We start from the raw sequence: 26,675 nt of genomic DNA, 5'->3' as shown, positions 1-26,675 counted from the left end.
GTTGTTGAAAATTAGTCTTCCCAGATATTTGGTTATTTTTCTTTTTCACGTGATAAAGGCATGCGTTGCACGTGTAAAATCTTGAGAATTGGCAAGTCAAAATTTCTGACAACAAAACCTACGTTGTCATATTGCACACACACAACTTGAAATTTTTAACAACTCCACAGTTGGCAATGCTTGATTTAGACCCTTCACCCGAGCAATTGCTATCCACTTATGGACTTAGCACACCCCGTCCAAAAGATCGTAAAGATGTGCGCAACATTGACCAATCGTACCCGGAAAACTTGTCAGGGCTCTCCATTGAAGAGTCATTTCAACTTATGAAGTCAATTCTCGCCTTGGACGATCCAGATGCAAATGAGTGTGAGCCGACTAAAGGTCATGAATTGGAGGACCCACTAAAGGGACGTGGGTCTAATATCGTTGTTGACCTTATGAAGAGAGGAATTATATCGTCACCAGAGGATCCTCTGGTAAAAGATTACTTAATAAGTTCACAAACATTCAAGCCTTACAAGTATTTAACCACAATCCATAAAGATACCCCATTGAAAGTTTTGGACGAGTCGCTACACTTTTTGGACAAAAGTATTCAATCTTATACAAGAGATTTACAGGCCTCCCTTGATTCCAATATTACAAATGCGTTAAACGTTAAAGTAGAAATGGATGGAACATTACAAGGATTTAAGCAGCTGAAAACCAAACTGCAAGAGGATAAGGAGGTATCTAAGTATTTCAACCCTCAGCGACATAGGTCGAAAGCATCCGATGGTGTTGGTAGCGGAGATATATCTTCAGAGCTTGAACTGTCATTGAACAACTTGGCGACTACAAACACTTTGATGATAAGGCCCATTATTGAAAATAAGGCCAAAGAAGACACACTTAACGTTATATTGGACTTTATAAAGTCAAACTCCTTCTTGTTTGATATACCTCGCAAATTGATCAATTCGCTTGCGGCAAATGATAGCCATCAATTTATTGATGATTACACTCGATATGATCGAGAAAAGATGCATGTGTTAAAAAGAATCAACAGCTCCTTTCAATCCGATGTCGATAAGCTCAAACAATCAAATGATGGTGTACAGGATGAAGCTGCCCTTAACTCTTTGAACAAGATCAGACTTCTGAAACTCACCATTATAGCAAAAGTCTTTCAGGAAATAGAAGTAATTGCCAGTCAATTTAGGGATAAAACTTATCAGGAATTATCATCGTTGGACCATGAGGCAAGTAAAAATCAAAGTTCAATTAGTGGAGCTGGCTCTCGCAACAAAGATGATCAAAAGTTTATGTCGTTGGTGGAAAACTTGTCTAAAATTGAGAGTGCACGTGGTCAGAATAACCAATCGGACCCAATAGGAGTTTTCTTGAATAAACAAATTGAGGTTTTGGTGAGCGATTTCGAATACCAAGAAAAGAAGTTTGATTCCAAGTTTGCGTTAATGCAAAAAAAGTTGATAGATTATGTGGCTTCCTTAAGAGCAGAAAGGAGACAGGGATCGCATTTAAGTTATATTTCAGAAAAGTATGAAACCTATAAAAATGAAATCAAGTTAGCCAAGAACAAGGAGGAGAAAATGTTGGCTATTGACGAAGCGTTTGAGAGTGGAGATGCCCTCGATATCAGTTTGGTCAATGAAACATGGTTGGTGTTGGTCAATTTTATGAGCTATATGGAAACAATATTCATCAAATTAGTTGGAAAATTTGCAAACAACTATAGCAGTTATTACAAATTGAATGTGGATCCTAGTGGGTTGATACGTGGTCAATTCTTTCAAGCAATAAATGAAGCAGTGGACCTTTTAGTTAGATTGTTTCAATCGGAGACCAATTCCAATGACAACAAGGAAGTTAACAACTTGGAATCCATGCCTGCAAACTATCGTCAGTTTGTTCCCTGCTATTCAAACTCTTTATCAACAATACACCAGTTGAGCATAATCCAAACAAAAGTAAACCGTGTATTAACGAAGTTGGGTATTGCGGTTACCACCATTGGGAATGTCAGCAAGTTTGAAGATACGAACAAACAATTGAAGGCCTTGAAAAGTGCCTCACTGCATATAAATCAGAAAATTTTAGAGGCAGTATGCTCTACTTGGATTAATGATTGTTCTCAATTCTACGATTTGGAAGATTGGAAGATTGAGGATAGATATAATGCCAAAGATGGGTCGTGCACCAAGTTGATCAATGTGATTGAGTATTATCAGTTATACATGATTTCCAAGATTGGTGGAATCATCCTCAGCAAAGAAAAAGAAAGTCAGGATGAATTGCAGGTAAACATTGTTGCTTCGTATCCGAGCAAACGGGTTCTCATGAGTATTGAGATACAATTTATGAGGACATTGAATATTATTGTCGACTCCTTGATGAAGAAGTACAATATAGACCGTCTGTCTCCATCAAAGAAAAAAGGTACCAGTATTGAGGTTTTTAAAATCCTTACTGTTAATAACTTGGACAAGTTGTCAAGAACCACATACCCACTATTGATTTTCCAGTTTGATCAACGCTTTGGTAAAGATTTGTCCAAGCAAAAGCTTAAGTTATTTGCGGACATTGATAAGGCTAGCTTGACTATACTTGATGACATATTGGCAAATGAAAAAGAAGTTATTTCTTCTGTAACGAGTGGATTTTTCAGTCGTATATCTGAATCTCAGAATGAGGCGAACTTTGAGGTAAACTTCTTGTCAATTGATGGATTTGTATTTGAAGTTTTGATGCATTTCGTAAAACTTGTTCATAAACTTAAACCATTAACGAGTGGGGATATTTTCATCACAATTATCAATGAGCTACAATACAGCTTTTTGAAGAGTATTAAAGATGGATTGGGAAGCGTCAATATACGCAACGTTTTCATATTATACAACTTGAAATTGGATTGTAATTTCTTGCATAGTGTGTTTGAGACGTCTAAGGGGCTTAGATTGAACGACTCGACATTTAGCTTGTTGCAAAATCTTTTGGAAAACATCAGCACTCAAATTACCGAGTGTGATACTCCTCGCGGTAATGATCAATACAGCGACACAATATTCAAAGAGAGATTGAAAACATATTTGAAATCGTCAAAGGCGCAATTTGAATGCTTTTGAGCTTTTTTGAAGGGGACAAGGTTACCCTCTGGAGAAGAAATCTAGCTTTCTGAACTATCGATTTTGAATTGAAAATAGAGTCGTTGCCTTTTCAAATGATATCTATGGCAATATAGACATTGAAATCGAGGAACAAATACATTAAAATTCGGTCTAGGCACTTTTGATTCACATCTCTGACATTAAGCTGCAATTTAATGCAGCTTTTACTTGTAAGGCAAATCTCTAATATCCCCTCACTTCATCAAGTTTCATAATAGAGCTCTAAGTGTGATAATATCACATTCTTTAACCAAGAAGATTTAGAGAAGATTGAATTCAGGTTCAAGCTGCAAGATATTTAAGGAGTAAGTACACTTTTCAGGTTGCTAGTTATTGTAATTCTATATAGACTCACCACATAATTGATATACTTGTTAGCTTCTTCATTGTTATTTACACTTTTTAAGCATATCGTAGAAAATATATTAGTTGCCAAAATTTTGTTGATCTCACAAATTCCCCTCTTTTTGTTCCCATTTTTCCTTTCCTTTTGGCAATTATCGTCATCATATCTACAACAGCAAACGTACTGCAATCTACTAATCCACGAAACCTCCTATATTATCCGAAAGATCCATATATATTGACAGTGAGGTAACAAAAAGGTCGGAAATTTTAACGTATTTCAGTTCCAGAATAGGAGAACTTTAGAACATAACATGATATATTTGATTTTTACGCTAACTTGTTAATCAATTAATTGCTGCTGATATGATCTTGCAGTTTCTGGGTTTTGCATCCTGAGAGTAGACAAATATACTCAATGAAGATAAACTTCTAATTTTTGATGGGATATTTCGAGATATCTTACTGTTATTTAAATGATTGTCAGGTGAATATTTTGGACAAGTAGTATATTCATGGTTGTATGAAATCGGTTCAAAATAAAGGCGTTACTAACACTAATACCTATCGAATACACGATACATGGAAAAGAAATAGGTTCATTGATTCAAGTTAGAGCAGAAGCCGGCTAGAATTTCAAGTTTGAATGAATATCAAGTGTCTTTTTGAACTTGTATTGTTTTCAAAATCTGCTCTGAATATGTTCACTTTCAGATCAGGTGATTCCGTCTAGTTTAATTTTTAGGTTTGTCTCATTTATTTTCTTGTTTACTGAGTTACCATGATCCCCATTTGAGGACGTACAAATTCGTATTGTTTGTTCCTTAATTTTATGGATGTTGAAGTTCCCAATTGTTTTGAATGAATCAGTCCCATCATGATAAATTACTTTCCAAGATTTCGATCCCGGTCCCGATCCCGGTCCCGATCCCGATCTATTCTTCCAAAGTACCAATGTGTTGAATCGGTGTCCCATTCCCTCCCTTCTTTAGTTTAATGTTCTATTTTTATATTGTTGTAAAAAAGTTGAAGATACTCTCTTGAAATGGTGTCAATGGTTTTGCAACCAACAAAGATGATAAAAAAAAAAGAATTTGCAAAAAAAAGCCCGACGCGGGACTCGAACCCGCAACCTTGAGATTAAAAGTCTCACGCTCTAGCCGATTGAGCTAGCCAGGCTATTTCTGTGTTTAAATTACCTTAGTAATTTCAAGCTCAATTCAAAAATAGTACTTTACTCTTCCAAAAGCATATCTAGTACCGTTTTCGTAACTTAGAGCAAGATACAGGACCTAGTGAGAGCTTATTTGTAGCAAAGAGAAAATCTAATTAAAACGTGCCTATTCTAGTACTTAATAGAGTTACTAGAGGAGGCTTCTAATTTGAGTTATAGTTTTGGCATGACAATTAGGAAAAATATGAAACAAAAATTTTCTACCAGTAAAATTAACGACAAATTTAATCTTAGAGGTCTTCTAAATTTGGCTGTGACCCGTATTGAAAACTTCAATTATTGCAACCAGAACTCCAAACATTAACCAAGGTTTCTCTAGCAAGATTTGGTAAAGTATTAATAAATTGTTCCCTGCACAATTTTCCTTTGCAACAGGCAGTCTTTGAAATTGGCCAACAGAAATAAGAACCTATAGAGGGGGTGAACTCTGTATATGGCTTCAAGTGTAGTTGCTAGATTAATTCGGTTAACTACGCCAGTGTCTTAGCATGCAACACGTCCCCACCATGAGAGTAAATGATGGTCGGGTGCAACCAAAAAGCAGGACGATTGTTTGTGATCGCTTGATATTTTATGAACTAAACTATCTGAAAGCTCAACCCTCGTGAAGGCTTCAATTGTAACCATTATTAAAACCTGAAACTAGGTAGCCAGCAGCGAGTAGCACCAGAACTGGGATACCAATATATACTAGATATTTGCACCTTTAAATAAAGATATTCCACGAAAATATGCTATATAGTCTTGAATAATATCTTGAATAATAGCGTGATAGTGGTCATAGCTAGCAGTTTTGCGACAAGCAACGTAATTTTGGGATAGAATCGCTCTTGTCACCGACAACATGTTTGCCTGGCTAGCTCAATCGGCTAGAGCGTGAGACTTTTAATCTCAAGGTTGCGGGTTCGAGTCCCGCGTCGGGCTTTTTTTATTTTTTGAGTTATGTTGGACCACTCTTCATGTACATTGTTTAGTACTTTCAGAAAGACACAAACGAATATGGGTTCTGTAGAAAATTGCTGCAAATTGAAAAATAAAAATTTTTCTGCGAAAAGAATTTTATTCTGCGCCTGAGCTACCAAATTTATACAAGTGGCCATTGCATTTGCAATCAGAGAGCTCTATAGTGGGCTCTATAAACTATAGGGTAACTAACGAATTGTTGGCTGGAATGAAAGGTTTAGATCTAATGGATAACCTCTTATTTTGATAAACATAACTTCCTTGGCTGTTTCAGGAATTAAATTTGTACACTTTCTCAATTATTCAAAGAATTGGGGCCCAACTTGAAAACCGTAAGTTGTGCATAACGTCCGTGAAGGATGACTCTTTACTTATCTCCGTTAGTGTTGTATGTTTCGGACATAAACTTCAAAGTATGTCTCTACTTCAGTTGAACTAGAAAAATTCGTTTAAAAAACTTTAAAAAATTGCACCAGCATGATCACGAGCAAAAACAAGTCACTAATAAATAGGAAAATCATTCAAACAGCTCATCACATTCGCTCAGAACCCTTAAACATGAAGCTGCTGCGGTAAATTTGTTTGTCCCGGAGATGACTTTCTTTTGGGTGTGTTGTTTCGTTTGTGTTACCTGGTTTTGCCGGGGGTAGTGTACTTGGAACCAGAGTCAAAATATTTTGTTAGCAGGTCAAACTCCGAGCTGGTGACACTTTTGCTTACAAATGCAACGAATGCATTGTGAATTCACCTGTAAGAGGTTTCTATTGACTCCTAGGCTATTTGTTATATATACACCTTTCTTAATTCTGTTTCATGTCCATTGAACTTCCCTCCTTTGTAGTCGGGAGTTTAAACACCGAGAAAGAACAGTACAAAGAGAGAGAGAGAGAGAGAGAGCAGCTTTAAGTAATTTTTTTTTTTTTCGTTTGCCAATCAACATACATCTAAACGAAGCTATTCATTTTACAACAGACTTAAGTAATATATATACCTATTCGTTTGAACAACATCACACAACCAACACTTTATCACATACACAATGTTGAGATCGTTTAAACCAACTTCTGTCCAACAAAAATTCGCTCAATTCGTTAGATTTGCATCCACCAAGAAATACGACGTCGTTGTCATTGGTGGTGGTCCAGGTGGATACGTTGCTGCTATCAAGGCAGCACAATTGGGTTTGGACACCGCCTGTATTGAAAAAAGAGGAGCATTGGGGGGTACTTGCTTGAATGTAGGTTGTATTCCATCCAAATCATTATTGAACAACACTCACTTGTTGCATCAAATTCAACACGAAGCCAAAGATAGAGGTATTGCCATTGATGGTACAGTTGGCGTTGATTTTGCCAAATTGATGGCTGCCAAAGAAAAGTCTGTCAAGCAATTAACTGGGGGTGTCGAATCCTTGTTTAAAAAGAATAAAGTCGACTACTTGAAAGGAACTGGTTCATTTGTTGATGACAAAACAGTCAAGGTTCAACCAATTGACGAAAATGCAGAACCAATTGAGGTCGAAGCTGACAACTTTATTGTTGCTACTGGTTCGGAACCAACTCCGTTCCCAGGTATCGAAGTTGACGAAGAAAGAATCGTCACCTCTACTGGTATTTTATCCTTGAAAGAAATTCCAAAAAGATTAGCAATCATCGGTGGTGGTATTATTGGTTTGGAAATGGCTTCAGTATACTCAAGATTAGGATCAAAGGTTACTGTTATTGAATTTTTACCAGCTATTGGTGCCGGTATGGATGCCGAAGTTGCAAAGACTACTCAAAAATTGTTGTCAAAACAAGGACTAGACTTTAAATTAGGTACCAAGGTCACTAAAGGTGAAAGAGATGGTGATATCGTCAAGATCGAAGTTGAAGATGCCAAATCAGGTAAGAAGGAAGATATCGAAGCTGATGTTTTGTTGGTTGCCATTGGTAGAAGACCATACACTGAAGGATTGAACTTGGAAGCTGCTGGTTTGGAAAAAGATAACAAGGGTAGATTAATTATCGATGACCAATATAAGACTCAAAAGGATAACATTAGAGTTATTGGTGATGTTACATTTGGCCCTATGTTGGCCCACAAGGCAGAAGAAGAAGGTATTGCAGCAGCAGAAATCATCAAAAACGGTCATGGTCATGTAAACTACGCAAACATTCCTTCCGTTATGTATACACACCCAGAAGTTGCATGGGTTGGATTGAATGAACAACAATTGAAAGAACAGGGAATTAAATACACCGTTGGTAAGTTTCCATTCATTGCCAACTCAAGAGCTAAAACCAACTTGGATACTGATGGTTTTGTCAAGATCCTCGCCGATGCTGAAACCCAAAGAGTTTTGGGTGCTCACATCATTGGACCAAATGCTGGTGAAATGATTGCTGAGGCTGGTTTGGCTTTGGAATACGGTGCTTCTGCTGAAGATATCGCAAGGACATGTCATGCCCACCCCACATTATCTGAAGCTTTCAAGGAAGCTGCTTTGGCTGCTTACGACAAACCAATTAACTTCTAAGGTTGCACAAAATAAATACGTTTCTAAATACATTCTATAAAGTTTAAAAACCTATTGGCTTTTGGGAACCTTTTGGCAAAAGGGCCATAAACTTGTAGATTTTTCCCATTTGATCTTCATCAGTTAATCTTTTGTACGCGCCATATATTTTGTCCTGCGTCGCTTCGTTGTTACTATTTTGCTTCAAAAGTTGGTCAATTCGGTATCCTATTCCAATATTATGAAGCCAATCACCTTGATTAATCGGACCTTCAATACCAACCACATTTTCAGCAAGATTTTTCAAATTAGTGAAATCCACATCAATAGACAAATCAACCTCTCCAGGCTTGTAAAAAGGAGAAACAAAGTTATGCTTGTAGATACCTCGTAAGGAATTTTCCGGGATTTGATCCACCACCCCATAATCGATAATCAAAGCAGCACCTAGTGAGTTAACATTGTCTACCAACTGAGCAATTTTCAATGTGTAAAGTTCCGCATCAGGACAGATTTCAATCCGAGATTCAACAGGCAAATCTTTGTATCTTTTGCTCAATTTTGGAATCATGGATGCAGGCGTTTCTTTTGGGGACACAGTCAAGTGAAATTCAGTGTCCAAAGTAGGATCCTTAAGAGCCGATAGGTTGTGTTCACCGCTTTCTAATTTCAACTGTGTATTGAGAACAGTAGGGGTATCTTCAACAACCAACTCACGCCAACCTTCTTCTTTCTTTATAAATGACTTTATCGGCAATGCATCGAAAAACTCATGGGCAATGACATAATTGGCTAGCTTTTGCGACTCGTCTTGCTTGATGTCTTTCTCAGTATCAACCCAAGTGATGATGGTTCCCCATTTAGTAGTGGATCTGTTAAACCCCTCTTTGGTTGTCTCAAACGTATCTTTTTCGTAATTGCATAAAAGCCTGTATTGCTCAAGCCTCAAAACCCTGGAAGCCTCAATTAATACAACTTCAACATCAGGTTTCATCTCGCTCACTTTCTGAACAAATTGATTAAACGTCTTCAACACATCACTGATTAGAGTACCTTTACCTGGCCCAAACTCAATAAACCTTATTTGCTTCGGTTGGTTCTGAGACTGCCATATTGTAAAATACCAGATCCCAATCATTTCCCCGAACACGGACGAGATCTCTGGACTGGTGATGAAGTCCCCTGTCTTTAAATTTAAAGGGTCTCGCGTTGTATAATATCCAAAATCGGGATGAGTCAAACATTGTCTCATGTACGAGCTTAGAGTAATGGGACCCGTTAACTTAATAGCTTGTTTGAAAAAATCTGTCAAGTTTTTGATTGAATCTTGAGAAGCAGCTGGACCTTGTTCAGGAAATTGAGGTAGTTTGCCAATGTTTTCCCTCACATTGTGGTCGCCCTTGATTTCCCCTTCCAATTTGGCTATTTGCTCCTTGATTACCCTGGCCGCTTCTTTGTACTCCTCCTCAGTGAACTGTCCAAAGTATAAACCATCTTTATGTGGGGGGATTTTAGTGGATGGGTTTTTTGCTTGTGGATCAGACTTTTGCTTGAAACTGTCGTCATAACTTGAAGCAAGATATCTTCGCGTAGTTTGTGTGAAGCAGGTCGTACTCTGCCTATACAATTGCCTGAGCATGATGTCGTTTGTTGGGATTTGGTGAAGATTGGCAGAGGAAGAAGGAAAAGGAACTTTGATGCTCTTCCCTCTTAGAGTGCTACCAGTCAAGGGTTCTAATACATCTCTAATACAAAATAAAGCTAAAGGGTGCTGAGGGATCTAACTACTACAACGGTTCAGCGCATTTCACTAAGAGAAATGCATAAACATCATTATCACATGCAACATGGATTTGGCATTGAAGAAGTACACGCACAAAACTTATCAATTGTTTGATTCAACGTGGAATGCAACGCAAATCTAGACCATAATAAAACTTTGAAAAAATTCCTAACCAGTAGAAGTATTCTTCGAACTTGATTGTGCAATATACCATATTACGTGTTATACTTCTTTGAACCTTCCACAAACGGGAATACCCAATCCATCAGTTCGATTTGTTACTGAAATCAGTTGGTTTGAGTATCAAAAATTTTTCATTAAGTATACTTTAAAAAATAGAGAAACAAAAAACAAAACAAAAACTAAGACGCTCTGGATCTTTAGATTTCATCATTACCGTTAAGCACACCTTGATCTAACCAATAATACTTGTACAAATCACCACTGTATTTTTACAGCTGCTATAAGACTTATTACACACACTCATTTTATTGACCCTTACCCTATAATTTCCTTGAATGTCATTTGCAGAGAATTTCTGGACTCAGGATTACAACCTGGGGTTTCAAATTCTATTTGGACAGTTATATGAAGGGATACGTGAAAATGATGACTTCATAGACTTATTCAGAAAAAGAATGGAGCTGGAGATGCTATATGGTACATCCCTCAAATCAATATCAACAAACGCAAAGCCCAGTAGTAAACGTCAAACTAATGACGATTACGCGTCAACAATCAAAAATGTCTACTCGGAATTGCATGATAATTTCAACAAACAGGGGCAATCCCACTTGGAAATTGCAGAAAATATTGAGGCAATGGTTCTCAATCCATTTGAAAAATGGTGTAAGGAGCACGAACAACGAATTGGATACTCCACATCAACCATCAATGCGAAATATAAATCGCTAAAGTCAACCCAAGCTCAAGTGGACAAATTACAAAAGAAGTATTTTAACAAGTGCAGGATTTTGGAAGAGTTTAAAAGCCATTATTCAGAAGAAGAGTTGAATGAGGAGATGAGTGACTCCGAGTTTTACAGGAAAATCTCAGGATCAAAAGCAGTAGAATCCACTGATGAAGATGGGGATGAGGAAGCGGAAACAAGCTTTGAGTTCACTCATGCAGAATTTAATTCTAAGCAAATGGAAACACTCTTGAAGAAAATGTTGATTGGTATACCTCGTACAGCCCACAAAGTTCCCATTTTAGGGACATATCAAGATGTGTCAACAGGAAGCTCAATCACACAATGGGTGCTCGATAATGTACCTGAAGTCGAAAAGAATCTCGACAAAGCAGAAAAATTTGGACAAGATTTGATAAAGTATGAATTTATTCGCGTAGTTGGGTCAATGGGAAAATCATTTATTAATTCGTCTCAATTTTTTTACCAATGGAAACAAAAAGCTTTTGATCTGGCTCAGATTATTCCAAACAGTAGCGATGGTGGTAGTAATGGATTTTCAAGAGGTTTTAGCACATTCAACTTTGATGATGTTAAAGAAGCCATAGGTGTTAGTGGGGTGGACTATTCCGACAAATCACAATATCCCAGACTACTCAATGATGTCAGATCTTTGGACGCCCTGTACTTTGAAAAAATTAGAGAGCTTGATGCATTGAGATGTGAGTTTGAAGAACTTGTTATGGATCATTTAACGTTTATGCAAAAGTGTGAATTGGATCGATTGAAAGCAATCAAGAAGGTGGCTTTTGACTTCATAGCAAGCTTCGCGAATAGGGTCAAGCAATTGCAAATGGTCACTGATGAGTTAGTCTTATTGGAAGAAACAATCAATCCTGTAAGTGACTTGAAGTTCTTGATTGAGAATTATGCTACTGGTTATTATAAACCTCATGTGACATTGTACGATAACTATTATGACTCCAACCTTAGACAAACGTTTGGCGTTGACTTGAATGTCAAGTCCAGACTAGACAAAAAGGTAGTTCCAATCATTTTGCAATGCATTTTGAGCCATTTAGACCATACATACCCTGATTTGAAGAATGACGAAGAAAGAATTAATCTCTGGACCCAACCTGTGCATTTATCAAATGTCCACAAATTACGATCACAACTTAATGACTTATCTGACCCAAGTAAGATATCCGAAATACTCAGCCAATCCAATCCCGTGGTTATCACCAACGTGTTGAAGTTGTATTTATTGGAGTTGCCAGACTCATTGATACCGCATAACTTTTACGACGTGATTAAGCTATTGTATGTCAACTATAACGAGGAGTCACAAAAAGCCACTCGTATCAATGGTCTTCAAAACGTGTTGTCAGAATTACCTAAATGCAACATAGCCACCCTCGATGCTTTGTTGACTCATCTTAAGAGGTTGGTACAAATCATTGGAGCAAAAGATAAGGAAGCTTCAAAAAACTTACAAAATGCTCTCTGTTTAGAGTTTGGCAAGTTGATATTACGTCCAAAAACAAGTACACACTCTGAGCTCTCAAAGAGCAGTTTCAACGATAAGCATCCTGTTAGTACCATGCAAGACTTACTCAAGAATAAAGAAACAATTTTTAATGAACTCAGAAGAAACAGCTCGAAAACGAAATCCAACAGTGCAGCAAATAGTCCCAATGTTAGTCGTACCGGTTCCACAAAGTCTCAGAAAAACACACCTTTCGCACCAAGTGAATCCTTGGCAGCTAAATCGAAATCCCGTTTGGAGTCCAGGTTAAAGAAAGCTGTAAAGCACAGAGAAACTGGCTCCTCTAGCGATCAGCCAGAGGAGGTTACCGAATCTGGAGCTACCCCCCAACACAATGATATTGTTCATAAAGTTCAGACAGAATCTAGTAGCAAATCCGACTCGAGATCACGTTCGGAAACTCCACCTCCAACCCCTGCCAAATCGCCAATGTCATTAAAACGTTCAGTCTCGCCAAAGAAAAAAAGATTGTCGTCAATGTTATTGGATGACGCTGTAGAATCAACGCCAAAGACGCCATCTAAGAGTAGAAGTCAACTGGGTGATGAAACTGATAACGATACGCCATCCAAGTCAGGATCCAACGGAAGCTCCAAAGTAAGTAGTAAATAGTCTAAAGATGACATTCTATATTCAGATGAGATATTTCCGCTCCAATTACTCTATAAAAGTTTCGAATGCTTGATGTCATGTCTGAGACGATAAACAAACACAACCAACGCAAGCAATACTATCATCAAGGGGATAAATATCCATCTAATCAATTTATCAAATGTCGAATCTGATGGAGAAACAACATGTGATGATTTTTGACCCAACTGTTCATTTTGTTTTTGGTATTGATGTTTGACTTCCTTATGTTCATTCATTAACAAATCTACTTTTTTGCCAATTTCTTCCGTGCTGTAATGTTGCTCCCTAACTTCACCAATAACTTTATGATTAAGGTCTGATACAGCTTGAAGTAATTGGGCGTATTGCTGAACAAACGTCTCTTTCAAATCATTGATTGTGTCACGTGTTTCTTTGATAGCACTATTTATATCATTCCGAGACTGAGACAATATATTAACTTGGTCGTTTTGACTTCCTGAAGAAGACGGGTTAAAATTTTTTGGTAAGTCATTGACTAAATACTCCAAATGGTTTAGTTTGTTGAGAACCAACAGCAAATCGTGACTTTGACTTGCCTGATCTGATTTATCTTGTTGTTGTGACCTTTCCATCTCTTCTCTATGCTTTCTAGCTCTTTCCATTAAGGATTCTCTAAGCACCTTTGGTTTTACGTGGTGATCATCTTGATTCAATTGCGATTCATCAACAATTTTCTTAACATCCACTTTCAATTCACCATCAACCATTAATCCATGATCATCAACTGCATCCCCAGTTAATTTGTTCCATACTTTGATAGCCAAAATTTCAAAAGTCTCTTGAGACTGAGGGTTTGTATTACTGGTGATACCCAATTTGAAATTTTGATTCTGAGGAAATTTGATTTTGTCAGTTTTGAAACATAGGTTATTGTCAACCTGTACTTTAAACCAGTTATCACTGTATGATATTCTCAATGTGAATGGAACGTCACTCTCCAAATATCTAAATTGACAATCGCCAATGCTGACATCAATTCCATTTTCAGCATTCTTGGCTCCGTCGTTGTTGAAAATCTTCAATCCTTGTGTATCCACATTGTTGATTGCAAATTTGAACCCATCATATGCGTCCAAGCCTTGACTTTTCCTATCGTCCAAAAGCCATACATTCAATCCATTATCCAAAAATTGAATATCTTGTGATTTACCTGATGATCTGAAGACAATTTCAGCAGTGAACTCCTTCGAAGGGATGAAGGACTTTGACCAGAGTAGGCCCTGCTGTTTCATCAATAGTCTTCCTTGGTCAAATGTGATACCGTTGGTCTCATAGTTGGATATTTGTGATATACTTTCGAGTGTCAATAAATTGGGCAATGATATTGACTCGAGATTTGATTCAAGATCTCGATTGTTCTGTTGACGAATATTAACATTCGGTACTATAGCGGCAACAGAAATTGCATTTAATAGCACAGTTTTAAACAAATGCATGTTTACAGTTTGTGGATTGTGGTAGTTTGAATTAATATGTACTATAGATCACAACCTGTCAAAAAAAGTGAAAATTTCGTCGAATGGCTTAAACAACTTTATGCGGCGCTTATGATTGTCGCGCTTTTACTAATTGACGTCATAATTTTATGACACTTCACGTTTTCACAATCTGACCACGGAGTCACTACACTATGTTAAACAATCATCAGGAATCAGGTGTACAGATTAGGTCCCTGCTTGCTAAGAAGCCACGAGTGCTTGAAACAAGACGTATATTTGAGTCTAGTTTTGCTTAAACTGAATTTAATATTTTGCCTTTGATGGACTCACCGAGGAACTAAATACCTTGCAACGCACAGAATTTCTACAACACCGGAGTGCAGTTTGACTAGCGTAGCACGCTAGATCGTCTCTATTTCGTTAAATTGAACCAATGATGCCACACTTCGTTGATGCGATTGTGACACACTCTGTAGCTACCTTAAGTTGAATCATTCATCAAAATTACTACCTTGTAGTGAATGATTTTATCTATATCTACTATGTACGATTACTTGAAGATCTTAATGAAGTGTTCATGATCTATGAACTATTCACCTTATGCAGGACTACTGAATATAAGAGTACGTTCATTCTCAAGCTAATGAAGAATTAGTTAGTTCCAATTCCCATCTGCAATAGTACAGCTCATCATATCAAATTACTTTGTACAGAATTATGCTTTCCTTATTACAGTGAGGCGGATTGGATCCATGAAGTTATTATAAATAAAGTAGGAGCGATGGTTTTGGTTGTCAATAGTTTTGTGTCTGTATTTTGGGAATATAAATAGTGCTGCAAATTTTCCCCTCTTCTTCTCTGTTTTCGTTTTGGTTGCAATCATTCATCATCAAATTTTACCACAACAACCATACTTCAGTCTTCAAGTTTCCCAATTGAATTCCGTTTTGATTCGAATAATCTATTCATCTAGTTTTACAGCAATAGCTAAAGGAAAGGTTTGAAATTTCCGTGTAATTCAGTTCCAGAGAAGGGGAATTTTTGAAGACATTATGGGATATTTGGTTACAAAACCAAGATGGCTTTGCAAAATAACAGGTTTGTTTATTGGGTCTGGCAGGTTCTGGGCTTGGATCCTGAGAGCAGACAGACAGAGCCAATGAAGGTTTTTGTTAAGATGAGAGGAATTTTGAACATAGAGGACTTGTGGCTGTTGTTTAGATGTTGTCAGATGATTTTTTATGTCATTTACAATTTGGAGATCAGAAAAGTCAACAGGGAATTCTCACAGGAGATGGATGCTAAGATTAGTCAATGGAGGCTTTGTTTTGGAATGATTCTCAATTTGATTGCAAAAGTTGATGAGCTAAAGAGCTGAAGAGCCAAAGAGCCCGAGAGTTGGTTGTGGGTGGTTGTGGTTCTGGTTTTCAGGTGATTGCTATTTTGTGGTTGGAACTTTAAGAGGTTTCGGTTATTTAGAGGTCATGGTTTCTCGTGTAAGTTCATATGGTACCTCGATCTAATTTCGGTTTAATTGGGAGAAAGCTCATGGTCAAGCGTTTCGGAGGGGATTAAATTTTGGGGTGACTGTTTTATTTCCTTTTAGGTATTTTTGGAAATCCGGTTGTTGGGAGACTAACCAGTCAAGCTTTGACTTTGTTTAAGGGTTTGTTCAAGTTTGGTACATTGGAAAATTTTTGAGACGAATAAGGGGATTAAATTAGGGAGATTCATCTCAATATAGAATTGTAACTATTTGGGACTATTTGGATCTGTTTAGGTCTATTTGGACCTGTTTGGGATATAATGGGATGCAATGGGATGCATGTGATTCAATGTAACAATAAACAGAAACTGTTAGAATAAAGATACAATGTATTTTGGTGTAAAGCTTTTGCAACGTTTTTGGCCAAGCGACGACTATGAGCATTTGAGGGACCTGTTACAGAAGATATTTTATAAACAAAAAGTCTAGACCCACATTGCAAGGAGAGTGAATTAGTAATACAGATCTTTTTTATAAATCTAACTTACAATAGTGCCCCTTGAAGATTTTTTCAACCATCACATACAAAACAAATTGTAAGAAAGGACACAATTGCATGTGCCACACACAGTTTTGAACAAAATTTCGTAAAATAGCAAAGTAAATAAATATATTTGCATAATTGAAACCCCAAAATATAGTGTCTTTCAATTTGATGCATTATAGGATCAAAGGGGGTCAAAAAATTTTCAATTTCATCAAAATATATTTCTATTTTTGGCAATGTTGTTACTCGTGATAAGTTTCACAGACCCTTAGTACAATATTGAACGACAAACTAAAACAAAATAACACAAAGTACAAACTCCTATTAATCAACTGAAAATTTTCAAAACCTTAATCCTTAATATATCCAGTCAATGTTTGTTGATTTCAGTTCATTAGGGCGTCATTTTGTTGTTCCAATAATGAGATCAAACGTGCATAAGGGTCAACTTTGAGACCGGATAAAAGATACCACGAAAAACAATAACCCGAAAGAGTTGCTAGCAACTGATGTATCTCCAATCGCAAAGCCGAGGTAATCAATAAGACATATTGTTGCGAGAATTCCAGCTTTAAAAGTTTCCTTTTGAGCTTTTCATTGAAGACTAGATGCCCAAACAGATTTCTGGTTGACAAAGCTACCACTCCCGAAAGGATATCTTAAAACTGCCACTATTCTCTATCGTTCAACTCTCATTGTCTCACAATAGCTTTAAACTATAGGTTGGATCTACCCAACAAATTTAGTTGCATGGCTGGATCTTGACTACACAAAATTTGAACAATGAAAACCTTAATTTTTTTGCAGCAAACAACTACGCAGAAAGATTTGCATTAGTTAACAATAGGCGGAAGTGTTCAATGAGTGTAAACAAACTAGATGCAAACACACTTAGATGTCCCTTTTGGGCAATAACATGTCCAAATTTGCTATTTGTTTGTAAACAAGGCTCTTAATTCCGTTTCAAATTGATTTGTATGTGAAATCTTTGATGGATATTGAATTGCCTCAACATTTCGATTGCCTTCTTTTGGGGCGAGATGGTCAAAGAGGCTACTATATAAGGAGATGAAATTTCCCAATACATTTAGCCTTGTCTCAACTTCATTAATCAACCCATTCGCTCGCTAACTAACATTATGGTTTCTAAATTTTCAATCTTGACCACCATTTCACTCGCTGCCGCTGCTTTAGCTAGCCCAATCTATAGTGACACTTCTGTGATCCACACCCAAATTATTGTCACAGACTATACCACGTACTGTCCAGAAGCAACTACTCTCACCATCACCACCTGTTCTGACAACCACTGTCTCCCAACAAGAATCACTGTTACTGAACCAACCACCGTGACTATCACTGATGAAGTGTTGTGCTCTACCACTTCAACCATTGAGCCTCCAACTACTTCCACAACCCATGAAACTGGTATTACCATCACTGGTGAAAATTCAAACACCCACAAAGTTACCGAATCAACAGTGTATGTTCCAACCACTACAGCTGTCACAATTACTACCTGTAGTAACCACAAGTGTCACCCTACTGAAGTTACTGTTACAACCTCGGCTACTGTGATCACAACTCCGACTACTGCACCAACCACTACACCAACCACTACCCCAGTTACCACCCCAGTTGTCACATCAACAACTCCAGCTACAACTCCAACTACCCCAGTTACCACTCCTGTTACTACTCCAGTTACTACTCCAGTTACTACTCCAGCCACTACTCCAGCCACTACCCCAGCCACTACTCCAGCTACCACGAACACTCCAGGAGTCACTGTAATTCCAGATGTAACTGTGTTCCCAGATGTTGCACCAACCGGTACACACACCGACGAGGGCCCAGTATTCTTGTCAGTAGGTGAAACCACTCCAATTACTGTTGCTGCTGCTTCCACAACTCCTGCCAGCAATGCTCCAGCACCACATGCATTGAGTGAATCACAATCATCTTCATCATCCACCGTCGAATCCCCTAGTATTGCTCCTCTTGCTGAGAATGCTGCTGTCTCCAACAAGGCTAGCTCTTTCATGATGGGAGCTATTGCCATTGCTGTTGGTTTGTTTTAGATACGTCAGCGAGTTCCTTTGATTTCATAGCGGTGACACAGTCCGTCACTTTGCATTTTTGCTGATAATTCATTACTTCGGTATCTCCATTAATACATTCGGTTATTCGGTTTCATTGGACTCTATTTATAACTTTTCGATCATATACAAATTGTGTGTCTATTTCGTAAATAAATTATTTTTTCATTTTTTACCAAAGCCTTTGCAACATAAAAATGCATTATTCTATTCGGTGTATAAACTAGACAATTCGGGCCATACTCTCTTGTACATACTCATAGCAACCACATCCTGCGATGTCAACTTACCATCAAAGTTAGCCTTAAAATAGCCATGAGTACCCAAACTCTCCTTAATAAATCCCAGTCGACCCGATTTCGTGAAAAGTCCAATTGCTTTGAAGTAATTGATATCTTCAGGATTGAAAAACATATAACGCACAGTCACTACACGTTTATGTATCTTGACTGGATGACCAGTTAGGACAATACGTTCAGCAACGATACGAGTATGGTCACATCCCAAATAAGAACCTTTACCAATGAATTGAATAGCTCCATTTTCACCAGGTTTGAAAAAAAGGACCGGCGAATTGGTGAATAATGCAGGAGCTATGGCGGTGGCTATTGTCATCATTCCTGGGTGTTGAAAGTTTTCTTGTTTGTGTACATTGTTGCTATTGTTTGAAGCTTGATTGAAAACCGGGTTGATGACTTGTCGACGTGGACCATATTGAACAACTATGGTATCTTTATTTTGAATTGGTGTTTCATAGTCTTCCCAGTTTTCAAATGAGAAGTTGGTCACTGCTAATTTGTGTTCATGCTCAAGTAGATCGTAAATGACAAATGCTTTGGAAGTGGTGTTGACTTGTTCAAGGATAGATTTAGGTGCTCTGACAAACAATCTAATCCTGTTTCCAGGATGCACTTCAATGTTTTTGATAAACTCTTTATTTACCTTGTTTCTGGTAGCTTTGAAATTTGCAACACGTAGTAAACGGTTCCAAATACTTGGTTTTTCCAAATCGTGTTCATCAACATCCCATTCACAATTGGCTAAGGACTTGACACCCCTGTATCCTTTAAGTCTTTCTATTGCTGACTCATTAGGATGCAATTCTATTTCATCAGGGAATTCCAAATCTTCTTGAGCGGCGGATCTACGATATTCCTCCAACTGGCGTTGTTCTTCCTCTGGTGATAAATCGACATGCATCTCAGACTCTGCATATTCCGTAGTTGCATCGTCCATGACCTCTTGATTTTCTTCCGTAACATTCTCATGTAAATCATCATCGTTTTCTTCCACCTCTTCTAAATCGGATGCATTCGCATCTAAAACATCATCGACAAACCATCTACTTTGGTATTCAGAAGTACCCCTGGGAACTTTTTTATTGTATTTGACCTTGCTTGTTCCATCATCATTGAAGTACAACTTACCTTCTGAGCGAACTCCCATGCCATCGTCTTCCAAGCCATCCCACATGTCAGCATCACCATCTTGACCTTCTTGAAAATCTGGGTTCAACTCGTCCAACGTATCCCGATTTTCATTTGGTAGGAATGTTTGTTCAATATCATCATCAATTTGCATTTCATTTCGACTCCGTCCTGAAATTTTGCTCAATTTTTCAATCTTGTCAACTTGAAAATCACCATAACCTGGTATGTGGACTAACCTACTTACATTGAACCCTGTTCCACGACAAGTTCCCTCAACTATTACACCATCGTAAGCTTCTTCATTATGGATTTTATCGGCAATTAGCCACCCTCTTGAATCTCTCCATGTCACCAGTTGGGGAAATTTTTGACAGATGTATCTTAAACAGTTTGCATTATCAGAATCCAGTTCCAATGCATATAGTTTATCTTCAGCAGGAAAGAAATGGCCAAAAAATGATTGTAATGATTGTTTTATGTCTAATTGAAGGTTCCTCTTAGGGTACGCTGACACAACATTTGGTAAGACCCCAACTACAGAGCCAATACCTTGTGCTAATAATGCACGTAGTATTGTCTCTCCGTAGCCTTGTTCGACTTCTTGATTTGCTGATATTCCAAAAACGACAAAATCGGATACTTTTGCAGCATCAAGTATTTGCAATATATTATCTTGGTTCGGAAGTATAATCTTTAAATTTGTTTTGAATTTGCCAATGTTGATGTCCGTAACACTTGGGTACTCAAACTCAATCTTCTGATCATCCTGACTAAACAATTGATTCGCTATTCCAATAGGAGATAAATCATTGGTCAAACATATGATGGTGATGACTTTTTGAGCACCTGAATTTCCTTCAAATAACTTTTTCGTAAGCTTGGTTTCCAAAATCTTGTTTTCTTTCAATTGCTTTGCTAAATTCTTTCTTGCTTGTTTACTCAAAGGCTTTGATGATGATGAACCAGATGATGTTGTTTTTTCAACTTTACCCTTGTATTGATTCTTTAGCTGTCCTTTAGTTGCATGTTTCGACTTGAATGGTTTGTGGTCATTCTTTAATGTGTTTCTATGGGAGTTCCCACCTTTTGCCATAGTGTACAGATGTTTCCCTAGGTTAATGATTTATTGTACACCCCTCTAGCTAATGCGATGAGCTTGGTTCAAAACCATCTTTGATCTCACGAGATGTATTCACGTGATTGATCATTAGGGCTACAACCTTTATGGTTATGTAAGCAAAAAATAAAGAAAAGTATGTGAGAGTAGTTACACAGAGTGGGAGGAAATTCTCACGCACACTCGCACGAAACATAATCAAAAAATTTTGGAATTTTCAGTGCTTGACAGTTTCGACTATTACATCAACAACGTTAGATAAGTATGTACATTTAGAGGGCACCACATGTGTCAGATTAGGACTATACAGGCGAAGAGATGATGGCAAAACACGGGTCAAGCGAAGATGGCATAAAACATAAGAGGTTCAGTATCTGAAAATTTTCATCCATGGAGATCTATAAGTCACGGAGGCGATTCTACATAGATAGATACAATTACAAAATGTAACCCTAAACAAATAAGGGACATACTTTGTTGCATACTTTTTGATTTAAATTACCGGAGAGACACTTCCATCAGACAGCATACAACTTGGAGATAGGACTTTTGGATCCTCTTAGATGCACTAGGAAAATTCAATCATTCCTCAAAACACCTGTTTCGGTCCACTACTTTAACCTGATTATCTTATACTAACATTATCTTCTTTAGATATTAATATGGCACACGAAAACGTTTGGTTCTCACACCCAAGAAACTTTGGTAAAGGTTCAAGACAATGTCGTCATTGTTCTTCCCACTCTGGTTTGATCAGAAAATACGGAATAGATTTATGTCGTCAATGTTTCAGAGAAAAGGCTACCGACATTGGTTTCCACAAATACAGATAAGCATTGTCGTTACGAAGAGAAAGAGAAGACAACTCTTTTATCCATCGAAAAAGGTTTTGCATTTAGGATGTTGAATTAATTGAAATGGTGTAGATTTGTTGATTCAAAAGATGGAGTTCTTATTATTTCATGTATTGTATAGGTAATAAAGAGAAATTTAAAGTTTAAATTTGTGCTGTAGTGTGTGTCTTGTTAAAGATATTGTGAAAGATGGAAACTATGTAAGAGCAACGAATCTTCTGTACACGAAGTTCACCGAGTGGTTCATATTCGAAAAAGAATCATTGCAACTGATTTAAGCTGCCTCAATTACACATACAACACGAAGAGAAGTTACGCTACTAAAAATGTGCCCTTCTCAAAAAATCGACATTCAAAATTCTCTAAGACAAATTTCAAACTTCCTAAAAAGGGGTTTTCATGGTCGCTCTCGGGAGGTTTTATATCATTTAATAAAAATGGCAACGAGTATAACTTGGAAGCATTTACATTATCTCGTCGTGGCAAATTTCTCCCTTATATACTTTTTGATTAAAGAAGAAAAGAAAAGAAGGGTAAAATAGTGTAAAAAAATTTTAAAGAAATGCGGTGGTTTTATTTGCATAGAAAATTATTAGTATTATCAAATATCTAGCTACCAAGTGCATCATTTTCTATATATACATTTTCATCATCAATTTACGGTCCTCATGACTTGATCAACATCAATTCTCAAAATCAATAAAGACCTTAGTAGTCCAATCATTGTTACAAAACTTGCTAATCCCACAGGAACCACAGCGAAAACCACAATATTGTAAAAATCAAAAAAGCGTCTAGGCTTTTGGCTCCTCATTTGGCTATAATACTTGGCATTGTTACGGGTAGCTATATTGGCATGCCCATTACCATTGACAACCCTCTGCGACAGGCTGCTCACATTGGTATTGATTTCGTTTTCACCACCCCTAATTGGCTCTTGTTGCTTGATATTATTATGATGTTCAAGTTGTAAATTCAGGGTGACAAAATTTTGAACAATATAGGTAAGCGTTAATAGACAACTTATCAAGATCCAAATATGTAGGCCATACTTGTACCCATCAGCACTGAATGTGCTAACCAAATATAACTCACAAGTAATCATGATTGTAGACATTGACAACACACGTACAATTGCGGCTGATGTTGAATAAGTAATGATCCACCTCACTAATAAAGAATCGAGAATTGAGTAGGATAAGTAAGCGGCAACAACGCACCAGACACCAGTGAGAAAATGTTCCATTCCTCTCGCAGTTGTGATCTTGTATGTCGCTCCATTTGGCAAATCATCCTCTTGATAAATACGTTTCCAAGACTGGTATAGCCCAATTAAAGGCGGTATTAGTGATACATCACGGCAGCACGCCAATAAGAAATGTTGTCTTGCATTTAAGAACTTTAAGCCTAATTTCTTAATAGATGTTTGTTTAAACTTGTTACGCAATTGTAAACTGGTAGAAGATGAATTCGACGATAAGGAGTGATGCAGCAAATGAGAATTACCCAGCTGCTGTTGTTGTTGTTGCTGTTGTTGTTGCTGTTGTTGTTGTTGTTGTTGCAAAATATTCGGCGTTGTTGATTGTGAGGAATCAAGTGAATCCAGAAGAAACATCGATGAAGTTCTTGGAATAGGAAGCGATGGGATAGGAGTATATAAGTGTGATGCAAGTCCAGGTGGTAACTCTCGAGCAGTAATTCGATGGTCTGTAGACATCAATTGAATTGGTTCGATTTCTGGTGGTGGAGCTTGGTTATTCTGATGCATTAATTGTGACGTTTCATACGTAGGAACTGGCTCTTCAGGATCAAACTGTAGCTCTTCTAAAAAAGCCTCATTTTGTGAAAGGCTAGCGTATGAAGCTTGGTGTTGTAGGCTTGATGAGTGTTGTTGTTGTGAAAGTGTTGCGTCATGATTATCAAGCCCTCGTGGTGATAGGTCACAACTCAACGACCTCAAGGCTGTGGTCGACGGCCTTGCCGGACGTGACCATCGCTGCTGCCGTGGAAGTGACGGAGAAGATGTATGTGAATACAAGTGTGGCTGTGGTGATGGAGATATATTTGAATCCTCTTGGTCCGTAGAAACTGAGTAATCATCATCAATCTGATGCGATTCTAAAGTATTGCCGAATCTAGACCGAAGTGTAGATCCTATGATCATTGAACTGAGTGTGTAAATGGGTAACGTGGGTTGCACAAAGTTACCAATTTCCGTAGCCGTACACTGTTGGGTGTCTATCTTTAGTAGACGTGTGCTAATCAAAGGATGTTTAAAGTGTTTATTACCAGTAACTGTACCTCTCTCTAATATCTTTAATTTTTTCTTTCTCTCCCTTTCTTACAAACAACAAACCCTTGTGATAATTTTGTTCTCTTTCGCTAACCTATATATTACACAAAATAGAACACACATAGTAATGGTGATTATATATAACAGATGGAACTGCACTATACGTTACATTGAGGTTTTAATTCAATTAGATAAGTAAGAAGAGGCAAGGTAGATGGTAGCTTCTGTTATTTTGTTGGAAATTCTTAGTTCCAACGATGCTTGTGCCCAATATTTTGATCTGCAGTTATGAAGGCTGAGCTAAGGGAAGGTGCTGACACATAACCCAAAATCCTAGATGTTGAAGAGGTAGGCCCAATAAACTTTGAAGCAACGACAGAAGACTGTTGATGGCAAAAGTTTGCCAGCACATCAGAATTACAGTATGTATTCTGACCCAGTTACTCCAAAATGCCCAATAGTAGGTGCTACAGCATATACAGCGAATCCCAGAGTAACCGATTCAATAGGGGTTAACAATTAATAGAATTATTTTAGCAATATACACCCTATTCCCTCAAAAATATGCTATAAATTGGATCTGAAAGCCAATCTCAAAACTTCAATGCTCCTAAAGCTTAGATAGCTTCCAATTGTTGACTGATTTCGTCCAATTCAGCCTTGACTTCGTTGTATTTCTCGGTCAATTCTTCTTGTTTCTTCTCGAGTTCCTCCTTTTCACTTTCCAAACTAGCTACTTTTCTTTCCAATTGTTCAGCTTTAATATCAGTTTCTCTCAACTTTTCAGTGGTTTCCTTCAAATTCTTGTCAGCTTCTTCCAATTCTTCTTCCAAGACTTGGTTCTTCTTAGTGTAATTCTCATTGGAGGTTTTCAAAGAATGTGATTCATCAGCAGTACTCTTTATTTCTTCAAGATTAGTCTCTAATTTCTCAACTTGTTCTTCCAATACTTGGTTCTTTCTGGTTAAAGCTTGAATTTGGTTGTCCTTTTCTAAACTCTCTTGTTCCAACTCTTTAATCCTTTCGGCCAAATCGTCAGATTTCTCTTGCCATTTTTCAGCATCCAATTTCAAATTGTTGATTTTCTGGATAGAAGTTAGTATTGGACATATCGATAGAATGAAGGCTATAACAACCTGATTTGCAATTGGGTACACTCGTGTTGTGTTGATCACAAGATGTACTTGTACCCCTCGCCCAAAATCGTTGGATCACGCGCGTCCCAATCTAGACAGTGCAGTGCCGACACCAGTCATTTTCAAGTCAAGCAACTTAATAAACAACCCTATATTGAGGTTCAGTGGCTAATTGAACACATCACTACATACCTCCTTAAGTTTATCCATTTTGCGTAGCTTAGTTTATAATCAATTGGTGTGTTGAAGTGTAATCAAAAGGAAAGGACAAATCGTTTAAATCTTTTTCTCATTTTTTATATTTTAACAAACAACGAAGGGATCGATCACTCTCACCCACTAAACTTTGATTGAAATTTACACGACATTAATATTCAATTGTAAACAAAAGAAAAAAAATTCGATTTACGTGTTTTTCTTTCCTTCTTATAAGAATAAATGTCGCTAATAGTTTACACGACATTTACTTTAGAAGGAAATGTCTCCTCGTCTAAATTCTGAATTTTGACCAGTGAAACAATATCAAAACACAATTCGAACATCTTATTACAATAAGCTAAAGTAGTTACTGATACAAGCAGACGTTTTTGCTCTACTGCCAGTATTCAAGTCTTGCGCCATCGAATGCTCTGATTTGTGATTATATTTTAGACATCTTTTCGACTTTTGTGACAAAGTTCTAAGCAGCAGATTTGGACACTTGTAACCAATTCGTGGTTAAAACTCGTCTGTAAAAAGGAATAATATTCATTGACGTTGTTTATCAAAATAGATCTCCCGTTCTAGCATCCTTTGGAACAGACAAATAGTTTCTAGTTGTGGGGCGAGTTGCACTTGACAACGGCACAACATATCTGTGTAAGGACCCACGTATGGCAAAAGAGCATAATATACATTGTTTTCACTTTTAATAGAGTGATTACACGGTACTTCAAATTAAGAAAGCACTGTAAGATGCCAATTGCACTTGGAATGATAGCGTACTGTAAAAACCATAATTGGTAGCTGTATACAGTTGCAAAATATTTTTTTGAATTTTCTTAGTTGAGATCTTTCAACCAGCCATGTTTCACAAAATTGCAACAACTAATGCAGATGAACAGACCCCTTTTCATCTAAGCGAAATGAAGAAATATTGATCTGGAGATGTTATTTAGAAATAACTTCTT

General features: G+C 37.4%; 10 protein-coding genes, 2 non-coding genes and 1 pseudogene across 12 annotated transcripts, besides 1 other annotated feature; 7 read left to right on the top strand and 6 right to left on the bottom strand. All coding sequences in view use genetic code 12, as the record gives it.

Moving 5' to 3' along the window:
• Positions 1–176: 176 nt before the first annotated feature.
• CORT_0D06090 (Sec5 protein) lies at positions 177–3,128 on the top strand (the record flags this gene model as incomplete). The annotated part of the gene is made up of 1 exon (XM_003869531.1): positions 177–3,128. The coding sequence occupies one exon, from the start codon at positions 177–179 to the stop codon at positions 3,126–3,128; it is 2,952 nt and encodes a 983-aa protein (XP_003869580.1).
• A 1,492-nt stretch (positions 3,129–4,620) lies between these two features.
• On the bottom strand, positions 4,621–4,694 carry CORT_0_Lys(TTT)_65. Its single transcript has one exon. It is a non-coding gene (tRNA).
• A 905-nt stretch (positions 4,695–5,599) lies between these two features.
• On the top strand, positions 5,600–5,673 carry CORT_0_Lys(TTT)_64. Its single transcript has one exon. It is a non-coding gene (tRNA).
• Positions 5,674–6,751: 1,078 nt separating this feature from the next.
• Positions 6,752–8,230, top strand: CORT_0D06080 (Lpd1 dihydrolipoamide dehydrogenase; the record flags this gene model as incomplete). Its single annotated transcript, XM_003869530.1, has 1 exon — positions 6,752–8,230. One exon carries the CDS (start codon positions 6,752–6,754, stop codon positions 8,228–8,230), a length of 1,479 nt encoding a protein of 492 aa, XP_003869579.1.
• Positions 8,231–8,273: 43 nt separating this feature from the next.
• CORT_0D06070 (hypothetical protein) lies at positions 8,274–9,848 on the bottom strand (the record flags this gene model as incomplete). Its single annotated transcript, XM_003869529.1, has 1 exon — positions 8,274–9,848. One exon carries the CDS (start codon positions 9,846–9,848, stop codon positions 8,274–8,276), a length of 1,575 nt encoding a protein of 524 aa, XP_003869578.1.
• A 662-nt stretch (positions 9,849–10,510) lies between these two features.
• On the top strand, positions 10,511–13,063 carry CORT_0D06060 (Rgd2 protein; the record flags this gene model as incomplete). Its single annotated transcript, XM_003869528.1, has 1 exon — positions 10,511–13,063. The coding sequence occupies one exon, from the start codon at positions 10,511–10,513 to the stop codon at positions 13,061–13,063; it is 2,553 nt and encodes an 850-aa protein (XP_003869577.1).
• A 50-nt stretch (positions 13,064–13,113) lies between these two features.
• Positions 13,114–14,541, bottom strand: CORT_0D06050 (Emp46 protein; the record flags this gene model as incomplete). The annotated part of the gene is made up of 1 exon (XM_003869527.1): positions 13,114–14,541. One exon carries the CDS (start codon positions 14,539–14,541, stop codon positions 13,114–13,116), a length of 1,428 nt encoding a protein of 475 aa, XP_003869576.1.
• Positions 14,542–17,716: 3,175 nt separating this feature from the next.
• Positions 17,717–18,658, top strand: CORT_0D06040 (Pga13 adhesin-like GPI-anchored protein; the record flags this gene model as incomplete). Its single annotated transcript, XM_003869526.1, has 1 exon — positions 17,717–18,658. The coding sequence occupies one exon, from the start codon at positions 17,717–17,719 to the stop codon at positions 18,656–18,658; it is 942 nt and encodes a 313-aa protein (XP_003869575.1).
• Positions 18,659–18,883: 225 nt separating this feature from the next.
• Positions 18,884–21,199, bottom strand: CORT_0D06030 (Tsr1 component of 20S pre-rRNA processing unit; the record flags this gene model as incomplete). Its single annotated transcript, XM_003869525.1, has 1 exon — positions 18,884–21,199. One exon carries the CDS (start codon positions 21,197–21,199, stop codon positions 18,884–18,886), a length of 2,316 nt encoding a protein of 771 aa, XP_003869574.1.
• Positions 21,200–21,872: 673 nt separating this feature from the next.
• CORT_0D06020 lies at positions 21,873–21,974 on the top strand (annotated as a pseudogene).
• Positions 21,873–21,974: a sequence feature.
• Positions 21,886–22,056, top strand: CORT_0D06010 (hypothetical protein; the record flags this gene model as incomplete). The annotated part of the gene is made up of 1 exon (XM_003869524.1): positions 21,886–22,056. One exon carries the CDS (start codon positions 21,886–21,888, stop codon positions 22,054–22,056), a length of 171 nt encoding a protein of 56 aa, XP_003869573.1.
• A 673-nt stretch (positions 22,057–22,729) lies between these two features.
• Positions 22,730–24,241, bottom strand: CORT_0D06000 (hypothetical protein; the record flags this gene model as incomplete). The annotated part of the gene is made up of 1 exon (XM_003869523.1): positions 22,730–24,241. One exon carries the CDS (start codon positions 24,239–24,241, stop codon positions 22,730–22,732), a length of 1,512 nt encoding a protein of 503 aa, XP_003869572.1.
• A 746-nt stretch (positions 24,242–24,987) lies between these two features.
• Positions 24,988–25,716, bottom strand: CORT_0D05980 (Tpm2 tropomyosin; the record flags this gene model as incomplete). The annotated part of the gene is made up of 2 exons (XM_003869522.1): positions 24,988–25,455; positions 25,699–25,716. The coding sequence occupies 2 exons, from the start codon at positions 25,714–25,716 to the stop codon at positions 24,988–24,990; spliced, it is 486 nt and encodes a 161-aa protein (XP_003869571.1).
• Positions 25,717–26,675: the final 959 nt, after the last annotated feature.

This window comes from Candida orthopsilosis (genome assembly GCF_000315875.1).
Source record: "Candida orthopsilosis Co 90-125, chromosome 4 draft sequence".
In the NCBI taxonomy this organism is placed as follows: Eukaryota; Fungi; Ascomycota; class Pichiomycetes; order Serinales; family Debaryomycetaceae; genus Lodderomyces; species Lodderomyces orthopsilosis.
The sequence above is the reverse complement of the archived record's forward strand: the minus strand, read 5'-3'. Positions and strand labels throughout refer to the sequence as shown.